Here is a 21,039-nt window from a genome sequence, read left to right as displayed (position 1 = left end):
TGCAAGACAACCACCGCCATTATGAGCCCCCGGAACCTGACGGCGCATCGGGAGCCCCCCCACTCCCACTGCCAGAATGGGGCAGGGTGCCTTCCCGCAGCGCATCCTCTATCTCCGTCCACTCGGGACCCCCAGCTCCAAAGTACTTCCCTGCAGCCTTAGCGATGATCTTAGTCTTTTCGGATCTCTTCTTGGTTTGACCAGTACAGTTAATCACTTCCACCATAAAGAGGAAGAAATCTTTCCTCTTCACAACCAGTACATCCTCCGCACCCACAGGGCCTCTGCCCGTGGAAGCCACACTCACAGGCATCCCAGTGGGGACCTCCCCCTGGCCGCGGGCAACGCTGCCCCCTCCCCTGTCGCCTAGGACACCAGCAGCACTGGCAGCCCCCACTGCATCCACCTTCACCTGACTATCAGACACCTTCTTGACCGCATCCGCGTAGGATATGCCTTGAGAGGCTCAAACTTTTTGCACCTCAGCAGCCCTCTCGCTGAACACGCATCCCCCGTAGGCAGAGCTATGCTCTCCCCACAGTTACAGCACTTGAGTTTTGCTCCGTCGTCACACTTCCCATACTCGTGGTCTCCTGCACATTTACCACACTTCTGCTTCCCTCTACAGACCGCTGCAATATGCCCAAAGCGCTGGCACTTGAAGCAACGCAGGGGCGGCAGAACATATGGGCGTACGCCATAGCGCATGTACCCAACGCACACCACACGAGGCAGGATCCCACCTTCAAATCTAATCATTATCGACAGGCTGTCACACCTTACCCCATCCCGGGTCACCTTCAACCGCCTAGCATCCACCACCTTAGCTCCAGTCAAATTCTCCTTTATGTCATCCACAGATGTCGTCGTAGGGACGCCTACGATAACTCCCCTGACCGTGCCTCTTACAGCATCAGACACAAGAATGTCCTTCCCCCCCAGACACTTAGCTTCAATCGCCTTCCTTTGCTGAGCCACGTCCTTGCACACGACCAGCAGCGAGCCATCCCTAAGGACACTCGCATGCTTGACCACTCCCACAGCTACAGTCAGGCTCCTTGTCAACGCCATCGGATCCCACCCCTTAAAGGACGCATTATCCTGCGCGAGCTTTATGAACACCTTACACTCTGAACTCACATCCCCGATATCTGCAACCCCCCCGCCCTGCTCCTCACTGAGAGAGCCCTCCATAGACGAGCAAGAAGACGCCCTACGCTGCACAGGATCAGTGGCTCCAGGGGAGTCCTCCCCGCTGTTCATATCGTCACCGACCAGGTCACGCTTCCTCTTCCTCTTCCCCGTCATACGGACCGAGGCGTTCCTCTATGTTGCCGTAATATCCAAACAACGCTCAATAATCCACCGTCAGCGATGTTGTTATTGGCAGAGGCCCACCCGTCGTTGATGTGTTGCAAGTCCAGAGTAGTCTAGCTCTTCTTCTTCTTCTTCTTCTTCTTTGGTGTTTTATCGTAGTCCTGTGGCATCCAATAGTTGTTGTTGTTGTTGTTGTTGTTGTTTTATGGCGGTTGGCATCCAATTGTTGCATTACCGCCAGACTTTATTCCTCAGACTTTTCGTAGTCCTCAGACTCTGTCGTAGTCCATAAAAGTTCTTCTTCCAGTGCCTTGACTTCCAGTGCTTTGTCCTCAGACTCTGTCGTAGTCCGTAAAAGTACTCCTTCCATTGCTTTGGTGTTACAAAGCCCATGAGGTCATGATAGCCAGTTTTTTGTTGTTGTTGTTGTTGTTGTTGTTGTTTTATGGCGGTTGGCATCCAATTGTTGCATTACCGCCAGACTTTATTCCTCAGACTTTTCGTAGTCCTCAGACTCTGTCGTAGTCCGTAAAAGTACTCCTTCCATTGCTTTGGTGTTACAAAGCCCATGAGGTCATGATATGTCTTTGTGACTAGAATAGTTGTTGTTGTTTCAGAGACCAACCGGCTTGTTGTTGTTGTTGTTGTTTTATGGCGGTTGGCATCCAAGTGTTGCATTACCGCCAGATTTTATTCCTCAGACTTTGTCGTAGTTGTTGTTGTTGTTGTTGTTGTTTTATGGCGGTTGGCATCCAATTGTTGCATTACCGCCAGACTTTATTGTTGTTGTTGTTGTTGTTTTATGGCGCCGACACTACTTTGTCGTAGTTGTTGTTGTTGTTGTTGTTGTTGTTGTTTTATGGCAGTTGGCATCCAAGTGTTGCATTACCGCCAGACTTTATTCCTCAGACTTTGTCGTAGTCCTCAGACTCTGTCGTCGTAGTCCTCAGACTCTGTCGTAGTCCGTAGTGTCGGCGCCACTAAAGTGTCCATAGGACATGCCAGGCTCTGTCAGGGTGTCTTACGCAATGCATTCTGGGATTGACACACGCCCGGTAGCGTCATCACAACAAACATGGTGGCGCCCGTATCCCCCGCATGTTCCCCTCGCTCGCCTTCACTACCAAAATAAACGATAACGACGTACAAAAGGTCGATTGAAATGTCGATTGAAATGTCGATTGAAATAGTCTCCTGATCGGGTTGATCGAGACGTTTTCCGTCATTGACTGTTGAAGTCTGACCCCTGGACTGTTGAGGCTCGACCCCTGGACTGTTGAGGCTCGACCCCTGGACTGTTGAAGCCTGACCCCTGGACTGTTGAAGCTTGACCCCTGGACTGTTGAAGCCTGACCCCAGGACTGTTGAAGCCTGACCCCTGGACTGTTGAAGCCTGACCCCTGGTGGTCACTCCGACTCAAAAAATGGCAAAATTTGGATATTTTTTTTGCCTTCAAAGTAAAAAAAAATAAGAATTTGCCTAACGTTCGGGTTACAGCAAACAGACTATTTATTTGGGGCAGCCTTAGACTTGTGTTTTTCAAAAAAGCTATTTTTCAGAAGTCAGAATATGATCATGATTCTTTTGGGCTGTATCTTAAACCCTGAAGCCCAGAACAGAACAGATGAGCTCTTCTTTTTGTGGAACTGTCTTTTGAAATTGTGATTTTCACATCACACTTTTAAAATTTAAGTATAAACTGTATTAAAGAAGATAAAGGTGTGATCTTTATTAACCTCTGACACAAGTGAAGAATATGAACAATGACACACACACAGAGTTGATTTGGTCAGGATGAGCTTTGTCTCACCAGTTCAGGTCATTTTGGTCGGATCTGGTTTGGTTTAGTCTGATTTGGTCAGGACTAGTTCAGTCTGGAATAGTTCAGTTGGTTGGTCCACATCCTCACACATAGTCACTGTTAATCAGGAATAAGAAGGTTTGATCCTGTTTCGTTACTGTAGTAACCAGTGTACTTGGAGTTTGCACAGGCAGACTATGCAGTACCTCTGGATAGGTCTGGTCTGGTCCGGTCCACTTTAGTCAGGTTTAGTCCAGTTTGGTCTATGTCTGGTCTAGTTATGAAGCAGGTTTCACATGGAGGACATGCTGTACATTATCATGTGCCTGAAGCCTTTTTGGTCTGGTTTTTTCAGGTTTGTTCTGGTTTATTCTGGTTTAGTCCAGTTTAGCCTGGTTGGGTCTGGTTTGGTCTGGCCTAGTTTACCTGCAGGTTGCACAGACAGATCATGCTGTACATCATCTGGGTGACGCAGAAGCAGTGCCTGAAGTTGTGGAAGGGGTTGTTCCGGTAGTTGTCATGGATACACAGCTGCACGCACACAGTTATCCACAGTTAGCATTCTGCCCCCACATGTTTATGGTCTGGTGGAGGTAAAAGGCTACGCAGCTGCTAACTATTCTCTTCTATGTATTCTATATGTTTGTACAGAAATGTATTGAAGAAGGTGGAGCCAGGAGTAGCCGGAGGAACCAGGAGGAACCAGGAGGAACCAGGAGGAACCAGGAGGGGAAGTGTCGGGGTCGTGCTCTCACCAGCCAGCGCTTGAGGGTGATGGGGTTCATGTTGAAGTCCTTGACGAGGCCCAGGTCATGGTACATGTGCTCCAGACAGCTCAGCATCTGCAGAAGAGAACAAGCATCAGATACAAACAGCTGGGACTCCTGGGAATAAGAGAGCGCCTTGTTTTTTGTTCTGTAGCTGCCTAAATAAGCAGATAGATCATGATCCTGGTGTCTAAATGTCTTTTTTGGCATTCAGAATTGACTTGACTTGTGATTGAGGGCTTGTTGGTGGAAGCAGGGTACTGTTCTTGTGGGTACAGACACATCCATGCGCCTCAGTGGTCTGTAATCCCTTCACTGTCCTTTCACGGCCAATCTCCAAGACTGCAACCATAACCGGGTAACCAAACTCAGAAAAAACATAAAACAGAAACTAACCAGTTCCATGGGCATTGGGATGACCCGGGACCGAAGGCAGTGTTTATTGTGTGGTGATACGAAGTGCAGCACAAAGGAAAAGAATGGACGGTTCACACAGGTCGCTGGTGATCATCATCTGTGTAGCAGGCCATGTTGTGCCCCATCCCATTGTCCAGTGGTTCTAAGTACAAAGCAAACAAGAGGGGGACCAGGCACACCCCTGTCTCACCCCTCTTTTTATGGACAATTTCATCCATCTGTACAAATGCTTAGTAAGAATTTCCCCAAACACTGTGCAATTAAGCTGTCTTGAACAATAACATGTAGAGTAGAGTCTAGAGTGAATGAAAAGTCTCCTCACTATTGAGTTCAAGTCCAAGGATATACACGGATTAGATCCCCTCTTTTTAAAAACCTACAAAGACATCCTAACACCAATGACACGACTGATAAACTAATCAATAGTTAAAAATATTTTCCCCAACGCATTGAAAACCGTCAGGACCAGTCAGAGCTGTGGACAGTATAAAAGCTGCTGCTCAAACTAATACTCTGGCGCAGAATTCTGAGCTGATTGGGCACCAACTTTCGACTCAAGATGACCTTGACCTTCCGTTTAGTTTGTTTGAGCTAAGGAGAGCACTTTCTAAGGTGAAACAGACAACCCTGGGTAAAGATGAGGTGTGCTATGACATGCTCTCTCATTTGACTGATGCCATGCTTGGTCTAGTCCTGGGTCTTTTCAATCGTATTTGGGATTCAGGTTGTATTCCGTCTGCATGGAAACAGTCTACGGTGGTGCCGGTTCTGAAGCCGGGTAGGCCCGTGTCTGACCCTTCAAGTTATAGGCCGATTGCCTTGACGTCGCAGCTAGGGAAAACCATGGAGCGCATGGTTACCGAGCGGTTGGATTACTTCTTGGAGAGTCAGGGTTTGCTTTCCACGCACCAGAGTGGCTTCCGTAGGGGCAGGAATACCATGGATTCCATGTTTTGGATTCTGATATCCAGCTGGCCAGGGCTCAGAAAGAAAAGGTTATTGCGGTGGTCTTTGATGTGGAGAAGGCGTACGATATGGTTTGGAAGGATGGGCTCCTCATTAAGTTGCGGAAGTATGGTGTGAAGGGAAAACTGTTTAACTGGGTTAACTGAGTTTTCCGCAGGGGAGTGTGTGCAGCCCTATCTTGTTCAATCTTTTGATTAAGGACATTTTTGACGACGTGGATGGGTCTGTTGGGAGGAGCCTTAATGCCGATGATGGCGCACTATGGGTGAGAGGCGAGACTGCAAAGAGCAATACAGCAAGTGGAGCAGTGGACTCTGAATTGGGGGTTTAAACTGTCCGTACAGAAGTCTCAAGTGATTTGTTTCTTCAATGGGCATAGGGACGTCTCCCTTAGACTGCATGGGCAGGTACTCGAACAGGTCAGGGAAGTGAGCTGTCTATCCGGCCAGGACTGGGGGGCCAGCAGGAGGTCGCTCCTGAGTATTTATCGGGCCGTCATGAGGGCGGCTATTAATTATGGCTGTATAGCCTACATTTCTGCGGCCGAGACTAACTTCAAGACGCTTGATGTGGAGCAAGCCCAGGCCTTGCGCATCTGCTGTAGGGATTTTAGGACCGCGCTGCAGGTTGAGTTGGGAGAATTGCCGTTACGGCTCCGGAGGCTAGAACTTCTGTTGGCTTACTGGGTGAATGTGCAAGGTCATACAAGCTTTCTCAGGGGTGATGGGGGACAGAATGAGGCTGACAGTATGGTTTTTAGCCGGATAGGAAATGCGAAAGCGCTGCTTTCGGTGGCTTTGTCTACTATAGCTCCTTGGAAGTTTGTCCCGGCTCCTGTTGATGTTAGCATGCATAGCAAACTTAAAGGAGTCACTGGGAGGGCACCGCAGTTTGTTGTTCAAGTGCTCATCGACAGGCACTCAGATGATGTATTTATTTATACCGACGGGTCTAGGGATCCTGAGAGTGGGCGTACTGCTGCTTATTTTGTGCCTGACCTGGAGCTGGCGGTCAAGAAGAGGTCAACAGATCGCCTTTCTGTTTTCAGATCGGAACTCATAGCGATACGGTTGGTATTGGAATGGGCGGAATCTGCTTTGCAGTGTTGCGGCATTGTGGTGGCCTCTGACAGCCTTTCTGCATCGCAAAGCATTAAATCTGGGAAGTCAGGATGTGTTGAATGGCATCTTCTGTCTGAAACTCTACCTGTCCAGGAAGGATGTGACGGTTTCCTTCATTTGGGTTCCTGCGCATGTGGGGGTGGATGGTAACTAAATGGCTGATTCGCTGGCTAAATGTTCCCTTAGGCGGCCATCAATTGATGTGGCGGTTGAGTTAAGCAAAACTGAAATCAAGCCCGTTATCAAGAGTCACGTGGTCGGCCTTTGGCAGGAATTTTGGAGCCATTGTGTTACTGGACGGCATCTCTATCACATACAGGGTAGTGTGGGTCCTTGCGGGTCCATGGGCAGGAACGCGGGGGAGGAAAGGGCCTTTGCTCACATGAGGATTGGCCATACTGGACTCAATTGGTCACTGAGTAGGATAGGCAAACATCCGACCGGCCTGTATGGTCACTGTCGGGTGCCAGAGACTGTCGAGCATGTGCTGATTCGCTGTGAGGCTTATGAAAGAGAAAGGACCAGGTTGGCCTTGTGGTTTCGGAATAATGGGCGGGAGTTCAATCTGCGGAACATTCTTGCAATCCAGTCACAGGGTTTGTGTGAGACTGTAGTTGCTTACTTATACAGCACAGGGTTGGGTAAACGTTTATAGAGTTGGGGTGTGTTGGAGACTGAGCCGAGGATGAGAAGCAAGAGGATGTTCTAACGTGCTATGAACTCATGGGCTTTGAAACACCAGAATAATGGAATAAGAAGTCTGGTGGTAATGCAACACTTGGATGCCAACCGCTATAAAACAACAACAACATTCCATTAGATTGAAAATTACTTTCAAATGAAAGTCGTAATGTCTTGATTTCTACAACACTTATATTATTTTAGAACACATTAGTAGCTCATAATAACATGGAACAAATGAGCTGAGACTGAAACATAGAGTGCATGTTCCATTTCTCACCTCATTGGGCTCCCACTGCCAGGCGTCAAACGTGGGCAACCTGAGGGCCTCCACCGTCTCCTTGGAGAGGTGGTACTGCAGAAGAACAACATGAGTTAGAGCTCACTGAAGGCTTCTATACCAGGGGTTTGAATGGGACGTTTATGGTGGAAGACTCTGGGCTGTGGGACTTTAGTGGTTTAGTCTTTGTCATGTTACATCACAACATTCTGGCATCCTACAGTTTCAAATTTAGCTGAGACAGGTCAGAATTCATTGATAGAATTCACTGTTTAACAGTCAGAAGAAAGAGACTGAACCTTTGTCTGTGTGTCTATGTCTCTGACCCCTGTCCAAGGTGGCTGGGACAGTCTCCAGTCACCCACGACCCCTAACGGGAACAAGCGGTTGAAAATGAATGTCAGATTTATTGTTCATATCTCTGTAATTACTGAGCCTTTCCAACTGAAACGAAAACTGGCACAAAATAAAATGTCCTCAGAAAGTACAAGTGCCATTGTTTAACTCCAAAGCCTGAATGTTGTCAGTTTAAAGGACTTTACGCCATGAGATGAGTAAAGCAGGTTTGTGGAGTCAATCCCACAATAGTATGTTTGTAGAATGTCTTTCAAAAACAGTAAATCTCTCATAGAGTTACATTACCTTGCTCTCCATTTGAGATTAAGACATTGTCACATCTAAAATGTGAACGTGACCTAATCTTAAATCGACTTCAGCCTTAGAAGACTGACCACCAATCAGAGATATCAAACCGGCACTGACCTTTGGATATGAAGGCACGTCTCTACGGGGAGTCAGCTTCTTGTTGTCCTCCAGGAAGTTACTACAAGTGACACCAGACATGTGTCAACACACCCCACGGACAGAGAATTCTAAATAGACACTTTGGAAAGCTGTGGAGAACCTGGTGTTCCGCAACGCCATCTCCTCTCGAAGCTTTTTGATGTCACTTCTGCATTTCTCTATCTCCACCACCTTCATCCCCTCCACTGTGGACACAGATGTAGACGTATGAGACAGAGATGTAGACGTATGAGACAGAGATGTGACGTATGAGACAGAGATGTAGACGTATGAGACAGAGATGTGACGTATGAGACAGAGATGTGACGTATGAGACAGAGATGTGACGTATGAGACAGAGATGTAGTATGAGACCGAGATGTAGACGTATGAGACAAATGTAGACATATGAGACAGAGATGTAGACGTATGAGACAGAGATGTAGACGTGTGAGACAGAGATGTAGACGTATGAGACAGAGATGTGACGTATGAGACAGAGATGTGACGTATGAGACAGAGATGTAGACGTATGAGACAGAGATGTAGACGTATGAGACAGAGATGTAGACGTATGAGACAGAGATGTGACGTATGAGACAGAGATGTAGACGTATGAAACAGAGATGTAGACGTGTGAGAAAGAGATGTAGACGTGCGAGAAAGAGATGTAGACGTGTGAGACAGAGATGTAGACGTATGAGACAGAGATGTAGAGGTATGAGACAGAGGTGTGACGTATGAGACAGAGACGTATGAGACAGAGATGTGACGTATGAGACAGAGATGTAGAAGTGTGAGACAGAGATGTGACGTATGAGACAGAGATGTGACGTATGAGACAGATGTAGACGTATGAGACAGAGATGTGACGTAAGAGACAGAGACGTAGACGTATGAGACAGAGATGTGACGTATGAGACAGAGATGTAAACGTGTGAGACAGAGATGTAGACGTATGAGACAGAGATGTAGACGTATGAGACAGAGATGTAGATGCGTGAGACAGAGATGTAGACGTATGAGACAGAGATGTAGACATATGAGACAGAGATGTAGACGTATGAGACAGAGATGTAGACGTGTGAGACAGAGATGTAGACGTATGAGACAGAGATGTGACGTATGAGACAGAGATGTGATGTATGAGGCAGAGATGTAGACGTATGAGACAGAGATGTGACGTATGAGACAGAGATGTAGACGTGTGAGACAGAGATGTAAACGTGTGAGACAGAGATGTAGACGTGTGAGACAGAGATGTAGACGCGTGAGACAGAGATGTAGACGTATGAGACAGAGATGTAGACATATGAGACAGAGATGTAGACGCGTGAGACAGAGATGTAGAAGTATGAGACAGAGATGTAGACATATGAGACAGAGACGTGATGTATGAGGCAGAGATGTAGACATATGAGACAGAGATGTGACGTATGAGACAGAGATGTAGACGTGTGAGACAGAGATGTAGACGTATGAGACAGATGTAGACGCGTGAGACAGAGATGTAGACGCGTGAGGCAGAGATGTAGACGTATGAGACAGAGATGTAGACATATGAGACAGAGATGTAGACGCGTGAGACAGAGATGTAGACGTATGAGACAGAGATGTAGACATATGAGACAGAGATGTAGACGTATGAGACAGAGATGTAGACGTGTGAGACAGAGATGTAGACGTATGAGACAGAGATGTGACGTATGAGACAGAGATGTGACGTATGAGGCAGAGATGTAGACGTATGAGACAGAGATGTGACGTATGAGACAGAGATGTAAACGTGTGAGACAGAGATGTAGACGTATGAGACAGAGATGTAGACGTATGAGACAGAGATGTAGATGCGTGAGACAGAGATGTAGACGTATGAGACAGAGATGTAGACATATGAGACAGAGATGTAGACGTATGAGACAGAGATGTAGACGTGTGAGACAGAGATGTAGACGTATGAGACAGAGATGTGACGTATGAGACAGAGATGTGATGTATGAGGCAGAGATGTAGACGTATGAGACAGAGATGTGACGTATGAGACAGAGATGTAGACGTGTGAGACAGAGATGTGGCTTATGAGACAGAGATGTGATGTATGAGGCAGAGATGTAGACGTATGAGACAGAGATGTGACGTATGAGACAGAGATGTAGACGTGTGAGACAGAGATGTAGACGTATGAGACAGATGTAGACGCGTGAGACAGAGATGTAGACGCGTGAGACAGAGATGTAGACATATGAGACAGAGATGTAGACGCGTGAGACAGAGATGTAGACGTATGAGACAGAGATGTAGACATATGAGACAGAGATGTAGACGTATGAGACAGAGATGTAGACGAGTGAGACAGAGATGTAGACGTATGAGACAGAGATGTGACGTATGAGACAGAGATGTGACGTATGAGGCAGAGATGTAGACGTATGAGACAGAGATGTGACGTATGAGACAGAGATGTAGACGTGTGAGACAGAGATGTGACGCATGAGACAGAGATGTAGACGCATGAGACAGAGATGTAGACATGTGAGACAGAGATGTGACGTATGAGACAGAGATGTGACGTATGAGGCAGAGATGTACACGTATGAGACAGAAATGTAGACGTGTGAGACAGAGATGTAGACGTGTGAATCAGAGATGTGACGTATGAGACAGAGATGTAGACGTGTCAGACAGAGATGTAGACGTATGAGACAGAGATGTAGACGTATGAGACAGAGATGTAGACGTGTGAGACAGAGACGTAGACATATGAGACAGAGATGTAGACGCGTGAGACAGAGATGTAGACGTATGAGACAGAGATGTAGACATATGAGACAGAGATGTAGACGTATGAGACAGAGATTTAGACGCGTGAGACAGAGATGTAGACATATGAGACAGAGATGTGACGTATGAGACAGAGATGTAGACGTATGAGACAGAGATGTAGACGTATGAGGCAGAGATGTAGACGTATGAGACAGAGATGTGACGTATGAGACAGAGATGTAGACGTATGAGACAGCGATGTAGACGTGTGAGACAGAGATGTGACGTATGAGACAGAGATGTAAACGTGTGAGACAGAGATGTAGACGTATGAGACAGAGATGTAGACGTATGAGACAGAGATGTAGACGTGTGAGACAGAGATGTAGACGTATGAGACAGAGATGTGACGTATGAGACAGAGATGTGATGTATGAGGCAGAGATGTAGACGTATGAGACAGAGATGTGACGTATGAGACAGAGATGTAGACGTGTGAGACAGAGATGTAGACGTATGAGACAGATGTAGACGCGTGAGACAGAGATGTAGACGCGTGAGACAGAGATGTAGACGTATGAGACAGAGATGTAGACATATGAGACAGAGATGTAGACGCGTGAGACAGAGATGTAGACGTATGAGACAGAGATGTAGACATATGAGACAGAGATGTAGACGTATGAGACAGAGATGTAGACGTGTGAGACAGAGATGTAGACGTATGAGACAGAGATGTGACGTATGAGACAGAGATGTAAACGTGTGAGACAGAGATGTAGACGTATGAGACAGAGATGTAGACGTATGAGACAGAGATGTAGATGCGTGAGACAGAGATGTAGACGTATGAGACAGAGATGTAGACATATGAGACAGAGATGTAGACGTATGAGACAGAGATGTAGACGTGTGAGACAGAGATGTAGACGTATGAGACAGAGATGTGACGTATGAGACAGAGATGTGATGTATGAGGCAGAGATGTAGACGTATGAGACAGAGATGTGACGTATGAGACAGAGATGTAGACGTGTGAGACAGAGATGTAAACGTGTGAGACAGAGATGTAGACGTGTGAGACAGAGATGTGGCTTATGAGACAGATGTAGACGCGTGAGACAGAGATGTAGACGCGTGAGACAAAGATGTAGACGTATGAGACAGAGATGTGATGTATGAGGCAGAGATGTAGACGCGTGAGACAGAGATGTAGACGCATGAGACAGAGATGTAGACGTATGAGACAGAGATGTAGACATATGAGACAGAGATGTAGACGTATGAGACAGAGATGTAGACGTGTGAGACAGAGATGTAGACGTATGAGACAGAGATGTGACGTATGAGACAGAGATGTGACGTATGAGACAGAGATGTAGACGTATGAGACAGAGATGTGACGTATGAGACAGAGATGTAGACGTGTGAGACAGAGATGTGACGCATGAGACAGAGATGTAGACGCATGAGACAGAGATGTAGACATGTGAGACAGAGATGTGACGTATGAGACAGAGATGTGACGTATGAGGCAGAGATGTACACGTATGAGACAGAAATGTAGACGTGCGAGACAGAGATGTAGACGTGTGAATCAGAGATGTGACGTATGAGACAGAGATATAGACATATGAGACAGAGATGTACACGTATGAGACAGAGATGTAGACGTGTGAGACAGAGATGTAGACGTATGAGACAGAGATGTAGACGTATGAGACAGAGATGTAGACGTGTGAGACAGAGATGTAGACATATGAGACAGAGATGTAGACGCGTGAGACAGAGATGTAGACGTATGAGACAGAGATGTAGACATATGAGACAGAGATGTAGACGTATGAGACAGAGATGTAGACGCGTGAGACAGAGATGTAGACATATGAGACAGAGATGTGACGTATGAGACAGAGATGTAGACGTATGAGACAGAGATGTAGACATATGAGACAGAGATGTGACGTATGAGGCAGAGATGTAGACGTATGAGACAGAGATGTGACGTATGAGACAGAGATGTAGACGTGTGAGACAGAGATGTGACGCATGAGACAGAGATGTGACGTATGAGACAGAGATGTAGATGTGTGAGACAGAGATGTGACGTATGAGGCAGAGATGTAGACGTGTGAGACAGAAATGTGACGTATGAGACAGAGATGTACACGTGTGAGACAGAGATGTCTTAACCCTGAAAAAAACAAGGTCATTGTGCTTGGCCCTAAGCATCTACGAGACAATCTATCTGAGCAGATAGTCACACTGGACAATGTCAGTGTAGCCTCCAGTTCTACTGTAAGAAATCTTGGAGTCTTATTTGACCAGGAGCTCTCATTTAAAGCTCATATAAATCAAGCTTGTAAAACAGCCTATTTCCATTTGCGCAACAAGAGCCAAAATCAGAAGAATCCGGCCTAAATGCGATGCTGAAAAACTTATCCATGCATTTGTAACGACTAGATTAGACTGTAACTCCCTGCTTGCAGCGTGTCCTAAAAGCTCCATAAAAAGCTTTCAACTGGTTCAAAATGCAGCAGCAAGATTACTATCAGGAACAAAAAGAAGAGAGCACATTACGCACGTGCTGAAGTCTCTTCACTGGCTCCCCGTCGAGTTTAGAATCAAATTTAAAATTCTACTCTTGACCTACAAAGCCATAAATTACATGGCCCCATCCTACTTCAAAGATGTCATGGAACCATATCATCCAAACAGAGCTCTTCGCTCTCAGAATGCTGGCCTTCTGGTGGTCCCAAGAGTCTCTAAAAGTACAGTAGGAGGTAGAGTGTTTAGCTCCCAAGCTCCTGTGTTATGGAATCAGCTCCCGACCCATGTTAAATACGCTGACACAGTCTCTTCATTTAAGTCCAGGCTTAAAACGTTCCTCTTCGAAATCGCTTATGGTCAGACTAGTTAGGAACAGAAACATAAACCCACAGCTTTAGCTACGCTGCCCTAGGAGTAACTATGCTGGGGGAAGTATGACAGCTTGAGCACTATCCTCTTCTTCTGACTACTTATGCTATCAAACAACATTTACTTTTTAATTCCACTTGCAAACTGTTCACCGCCTTCTTTTTCTTTCTCTCACTCCTGAGGACCTGTGGACCCAGATGTCCCTCTCCTGGTGAAGTGGTCCCTGCCCTGTGTGGACGGTCCCTCATCTGCCTGAAGAGTGGGTCCAGCTCGCCTCCGACGGTCCCTCATCTGCCTGAAGAGTGGCTCCAGTTCGCCTCAGTCGGTCCCTCATCTGCTTGAAGAGTGGGTCCAGCTCGCCTCAGTCGGTCCCTCATCTGCCTGAAGAGTGGCTCCAGTTCGCCTCAGTCGGTCCCTCATCTGCCTGAAGAGTGGCTCCAGTTCGCCTCAGTCGGTCCCTCATCTGCCTGAAGAGTGGGTCCAGCTCGACTCCGACGGTCCCTCATCTGCCTGAAGAGTGGCTCCAGTTCGCCTCAGTCGGTCCCTCATCTGCTTGAAGAGTGGGTCCAGCTCGCCTCAGTCGGTCCCTCATCTGCCTGAAGAGTGGGTCCAGCTCGACTCCGACGGTCCCTCATCTGCCTGAAGAGTGGCTCCAGTTCGCCTCAGTCGGTCCCTCATCTGCCTGAAGAGTGGCTCCAGTTCGCCTCAGTCGGTCCCTCATCTGCCTGAAGAGTGGCTCCAGTTCGCCTCAGTCGGTCGCTCATCTGCTTGAAGAGTGGGTCCAGCTCGCCTCAGTCGGTCCCTCATCTGCCTGAAGAGTGGGTCCAGCTCGACTCCGACGGTCCCTCATCTGCCTGAAGAGTGGGTCCAGTTCGCCTCAGTCGGTCCCTCATCTGCCTGAAGAGTGGCTCCAGTTCGCCTCAGTCGGTCCCTCATCTGCCTGAAGAGTGGCTCCAGTTCGCCTCAGTCGGTCCCTCATCTGCCTGAAGAGTGGCTCCAGTTCGCCTCAGTCGGTCCCTCATCTGCCTGAAGAGTGGCTCCAGTTCGCCTCAGTCGGTCCCTCATCTGCCTGAAGAGTGGGTCCAGCTCGCCTCAGTCGGTCCCTCATCTGCCTGAAGAGTGGGTCCAGCTCCAGTCTCCTCGTGTCCGTCTGTCCGTCTGTGAGAGTCGGATCTCTCCTTCACTGGAACTCCTCCAGGTTTCTACGCTTTTTTCCCAAAGAGATTTTTTTTGTTATTTTTCCTAGCCGAGAAGGAGAGTCTAAGGACAGAGGACCCTGGGACATCGTCCCTCGCTACCACAGACATTGTCTGACTCCATCGCAAACACAGACATTGTTGATTCATTTCTCCCTGTGGCCCTCAGAGGCAACTGTTGTTGTGATTTTGGGCCTTACAAAAATAAATTGATTTGATTTGATTTAATGTAGACGCGTGAGACAGACATGTAGACGTATGAGACAGAGATGTAGACGTATGAGACAGAGATGTGACGCATGAGACAGAGATGTAGATGCGTGAGACAGAGATGTAGACGTGTGAGACAGAGATGTAGACATATGAGACAGAGATGTAGATGTATGAGACAGACATGTAGACGTATGAGACGGAGATGTAGACGTATGAGACGGAGATGTATACGTATGAGACAGAGATGTAGACGTCTGAGACAGAGATGTGACGCATGAGACAGAGATGTAGACGCGTGAGACAGAGATGTAGACGTGTGAGACAGAGATGTAGACATATGAGACAGAGATGTAGACGCGTGAGACAGAGATGTGACGTATGAGACAGAGAAGTAAACGTATGAGACAGAGATGTGACGTATGAGACAGAGATGTGACGCATGAGACAAAGATGTAGACGCGTGAGACAGAGATGTAGATGTGTGAGACAGAGATGTGACGCATGAGACAGAGATGTAGACGTGTGAGACAGAGATGTAGACATATGAGACAGAGATGTAGACGCGTGAGACAGAGATGTGACGTATGAGACAGAGAAGTAAACGTATGAGACAGAGATGTGACGTATGAGACAGAGATGTGACGCATGAGACAAAGATGTAGACGCGTGAGACAGAGATGTAGACGTGTGAGACAGAGATGTAGACATATGAGACAGAGATGTAGATGTATGAGACAGAGATGTAGACATATGAGACAGAGATGTAGACATATGAGACAGAGATGTAGACGCGTGAGACAGAGATGAAGACGTGTGAGACAGAGATGTAGACATATGAGACAGAGATGTAGATGTATGAGACAGAGATGTAGACGCGTGAGACAGAGATGTGACGTATGAGACAGAGAAGTAAACGTATGAGACAGAGATGTGACGTATGAGACAGAGATGTGACGCATGAGACAAAGATGTAGACGCGTGAGACAGAGATGTAGACATATGAGACAGAGAAGTAAACGTATGAGACAGAGATGTGACGTCTACATCTCTGTCTCACACGTCTATATCTCTGTCTCACACGTCTACATCTCTGTCTCATACGTCTACATCTCTGTCTCACACGTCTAGAAAGAGATGTAGACGCATGAGACAGAGATGTAGACGTATGAGACAGAGAAGTAGACGTGTGAGACAGGGATGTAGACATATGAGACAGAGATGTGACGTATGAGACAGAGATGCTACGTATGAGACAGATGTGACGTATGAGACAGAGATGTAGACGTATGAGACAGAGATGTAGACGTAAGAGACAGAGATGTCACGTATGAGACAGAGATGCTACGTATGAGACAGATGTGACGTATGAGACAGAGATGTAGACGTATGAGACAGAGATGTAGACGTAAGAGACAGAGATGTAGACGTATGAGACAGAGATGTGAGGTATGAGACAGAGATGTGACGTATGAGACAGAGATGTAGACGTATGAGACAGAGATGTGACGTATCAGACAGAGATGTAGACATAAGAGACAGAGATGTAGATGCGTGAGACAGAGATGTAGACGTATGAGACAGAGATGTAGACGTAAGAGACAGAGATGTAGATGCGTGAGACAGAGATGTAGACGTATGAGACAGAGATGTAGACGTATGAGACAGAGATGTAGACATATGAGACAGAGATGTAGACGTATGAGACAGAGATGTAGACGTGTGAGACAGAGATGTAGACGTGTGAGACAGAGATGTAGACGTGTGAGACAGAGATGTAGATGTGTGAGACAGAGATGTAGACGTACGAGACAGAGATGTAGACGTATGAGACAGAGATGTAGACGTGTGAGACAGAGATGTAGACATATGAGACAGAGATGTGACGTATGAGACAGAGATATAGACGTATGAGACAGAGATGTGACGTATGAGACAGATGTGACATATGAGACAGAGCTGTAGACGTATGAGACAGAGATGTAGATGTATGAGACAGATGTGATGTATGAGACAGAGATTTAGACATATGAGACAGAGATGTAGACGCGTGAGACAGAGATATAGACGTATGAGACAGAGATGAAGACATATGAGACAGAGATGTAGACGCGTGAGACAGAGATGTAGACGTATGAGACGGAGATGTAGACATATGAGACGGAGATGTAGACGTATGAGGCAGAGATGTAGACGTATGAGACAGAGATGTGACGTATGAGACAGAGATGTGACGTATGAGACAGAGATGTAGACGCTTGAGACAAAGATGTAGACGTATGAGACAGAGATGTAGACGTATGAGACAGAGATGTAGACGCGTGAGACAGAGATGTAGACGTGTGAGACAGAGATGTAGACGTAAGAGACAGAGATGTAGACGTGTGAGACAGATATGTAGACGCGTGAGACGGAGATGTAGACATATGAGACGGAGAAGTAAACGTATGAGACAGAGATGTAGACGTGTGAGACAGAGATGTGACGTATGAGACAGAGATATTGACGTGTGAGACAAAGATGTAGACGTATGAGACAGAGATGTGACGTATGAGACAGAGATGTAGACGTGTGAGACAGATGTGACGTATGAGACAGAGATGTAGACATATGAGACAGAGATGTAGACGTGTGAGACAGAGATGTGACGTATGAGACAGAGATGTATACGTATGAGACAGAGATGTGATGTATGAGGCAGAGATGTAGACGCGTGAGACAGAGATGTAGACGTATGAGACAGAGATGTAGACAGAGATGTAGACGCGTGAGACAGAGATGTAGACGTATGAGACGGAGATGTAGACGTATGAGACAGAGATGTAGACGTTTGAGACAGAGATGTAGACGTATGAGACAGAGATGTGACGTATGAGACAGAGATGTGACGTATGAGACAGAGATGTAGACGTATGAGACAGAGATGTGACGTATGAGACAACGATTTAGACATGTGAGACAGAGATGTGACGTATGAGACAGAGATGTAGATGTATGAGACAGAGATGTGACGTATGAGACAGAGATGTAGACGTATGAGACAGAGATGTAGACGCGTGAGACAGAGATGTAGACGTATGAGACAGAGATGTAGACGTATGAGACAGAGATGTAGACGCGTGAGACAGAGATGTAGACATGTGAGACAGAGATGTAGACGTATGAGACAGAGATGTAGATGTATGAGACAGAGATGTAGACGCGTGAGACAGAGATGTGACGTATGAGACAGAGATATAGATGTGTGAAACAGAGATGTAGACGTATGAGACAGAGATGTGACGGATGATACAGAGATGTGACGTATGAGACAGAGATGTAGACGTATGAGAAAGAGACGTGACGCATGAGACAGAGATATAGACGCATGAGACAGAGATGTAGACGTATGAGACAGAGATGTAGATTTATGAGACAGAAATTTAGACGCTTGAGACAGAGATGTAGACATGTGAGACAGAGATGTGACATATGAGACAGAGATATAGGCATATGAGACAGAGATGTAGACGTATGAGACAGAGATGTAGACGTGTGAGACAGAGATGTAGACGTGTGAGACAGAGATGTAGACGTGTGAGACAGAGATGTAGACGAATGAGACAGAGATGTAGACGTGTGAGACAGAGATGTAGACATATGAGAAAGAGATGTGACGTATGAGACAGAGAAATAGACGTATTAGACAGAGATGTGACGTATGAGACAGATGTGACGTATGAGACAGAGAAGTAAACGTATGAGACAGAGATGTAGACGTGTGAGACAGAGATGTGACATATGAGACAGAGATGTAGACGTATGAGACAGAGATGTGACGTATGAGAAAGAGATGCAGACGTGTGAGACAGAGATGTAGACGTGTGAGACAGAGATATAGACGTGTGAGACAGACATGTAGACGTATTAGACAGATGTGACGTATGAGACCGAGATGTAAACGTATGAGACAAAGATGTAGACGTATGAGACAGAGATGTAGATGTATGAGACAGAGATGTAGACGTATGAGACAGAGATATAGACGTGTGAAACAGAGATGTAGACGTATGAGACAGAGATGTGACGTATGATACAGAGATGTGACGTATGAGACAGAGATGTGACGCATGAGACAGAGATGTGACGTATGAGACAGAGTTGTGACGTATGAGACAGAGATGTGACGCATGAGACAGAGATGTGACGTATGAGACAGAGAAGTAAACGTATTAAACAGAGATGTAGACGTGTGAGACAGAGATGTGACATATGAGATAGAGATGTAGACGTATGAGACAGAGATGTGACGTATGAGACAGCGATGCAGACGTGTGAGAAAGCGATGTAGACGTGTGAGACAGAGATATAGACGTGTGAGACAGAGATATAGACGTATGAGACAGATGTGACGTATGAGACAGAGATGTAGACGTGTGAGACAGAGATGTAGACGCGTGAGACAGAGATGTAGACGTATGAGACAGAGATGTAGACATATGAGACAGAGATGTAGACGCGCGAGACAGAGATGTAGACGTATGAGACGGAGATGTAGACAATTGAGACGGAGATGTAGACGTATGAGACAGAGATGTAGACGTATGAGACAGAGATGTAGACGTATGACAGAGATGTAGACATATGAGACAGAGATGTAGACGCGTGAGACAGAGATGTGACGTATGAGACAGAGAAGTAAACGTATGAGACAGAGATGTAGACGTGTGAGACAGAGATGTGACATATGAGACAGAGATGTAGACGTATGAGACAGAGATGTGACGTATGAGACAGAGATGCAGACGTGTGAGACAGAGATGTAGACGTGTGAGACAGAGATATAGAAGTGTGAGACAGAGATGTAGACGTATGAGACAGATGTGACGTATGAGACAGAGATGTAAACGTATGAGACAAAGATGTAGACGTGTGAGACAGAGATGTAGACGTGTGAGTTAAAGATGTAAACGTATGAGACATAGATGTAGACGTATGAGACAGAGATGTAGACATATGAGACAGAGCTGTAGACGTATGAGACAGAGATGTATACGTATGAGACAGAGATGTGACGTATGAGACAGAGATGTAGACGTATGAGACAGAGATGTAGACATGTGAGACAGAGATGTAGACGTATGAGACAGAGATATAGACATATGAGACAGAGATGTAAACGTATGAGACAGAGATGTGACGTATGAGACAGAGATGTAGACGCATGAGACAAAGATGTAGACGCGTGAGACAGAGATGTAGACCTGTGAGACAAAGATGTAGACGCGTGAGACAAAGATGTAGACGTATGAGACAGAGATGTAGATGTATGAGACAGAGATGTAGACATATGAGACAGAGATGTAGACGTGTGAGACAGAGATGTAGATGCGTGAGACGGAGATCTAGACATATGAGAAGGAGAAGTAAACGTGTGAGACAAAGATGTAGACGTATAAGACAGAGATGTGACGTATGAGACAGAGATGTAGACGTGTGAGACAGATGTGACGTATGAGACAGAGATGTAGACATATGAGACAGAGATGTAGACGTATGAGACAGAGATGTGACGTATGAGACAGAGATGTAGACGTATGAGACAGAGATGTAGACGCGTGAGACAGAGATGTAGACGTATGAGACAGAGATGTAGACAGAGATGTAGACGCGTGAGACAGAGATGTAGACGTATAAGACAGAGATGTGACGTATGAGACAGAGATGTAGACGTGTGAGACAGAGATGTAGACATGTGAGACAGAGATGTGACATATGAGACAGAGATATAGGCATATGAGACAGAGATGTAGACGTATGAGACAGAGATGTAGACGT

General features: G+C 46.4%; 1 protein-coding gene across 1 annotated transcript in view; it reads right to left on the bottom strand.

Annotated features, from left to right (window-relative positions):
• pde9aa (phosphodiesterase 9aa) overlaps positions 1-21,039 on the bottom strand; it is a 96,740-nt gene that overhangs the window by 22,964 nt on the left and 52,737 nt on the right. The window contains exons 7-11 of the mRNA XM_072444183.1: positions 8,256-8,340; positions 8,114-8,174; positions 7,352-7,426; positions 3,875-3,961; positions 3,546-3,650 (exon numbers count right to left, since the gene is read on the bottom strand). Of these exons, the coding sequence (XP_072300284.1) occupies positions 3,546-3,650; positions 3,875-3,961; positions 7,352-7,426; positions 8,114-8,174; positions 8,256-8,340 (413 nt within the window). The remainder of the gene's footprint in view (positions 1-3,545; positions 3,651-3,874; positions 3,962-7,351; positions 7,427-8,113; positions 8,175-8,255; positions 8,341-21,039) is intronic.

This window comes from Eucyclogobius newberryi, unplaced genomic scaffold, assembly GCF_026437365.1.
Source record: "Eucyclogobius newberryi isolate DKJ021-1_F unplaced genomic scaffold, fEucNew1.0.hap1 SCAF_14, whole genome shotgun sequence".
Classification (NCBI taxonomy): domain Eukaryota; kingdom Metazoa; phylum Chordata; class Actinopteri; order Gobiiformes; family Gobiidae; genus Eucyclogobius; species Eucyclogobius newberryi.
This window is presented reverse-complemented; position numbering and strand designations above follow the sequence as displayed.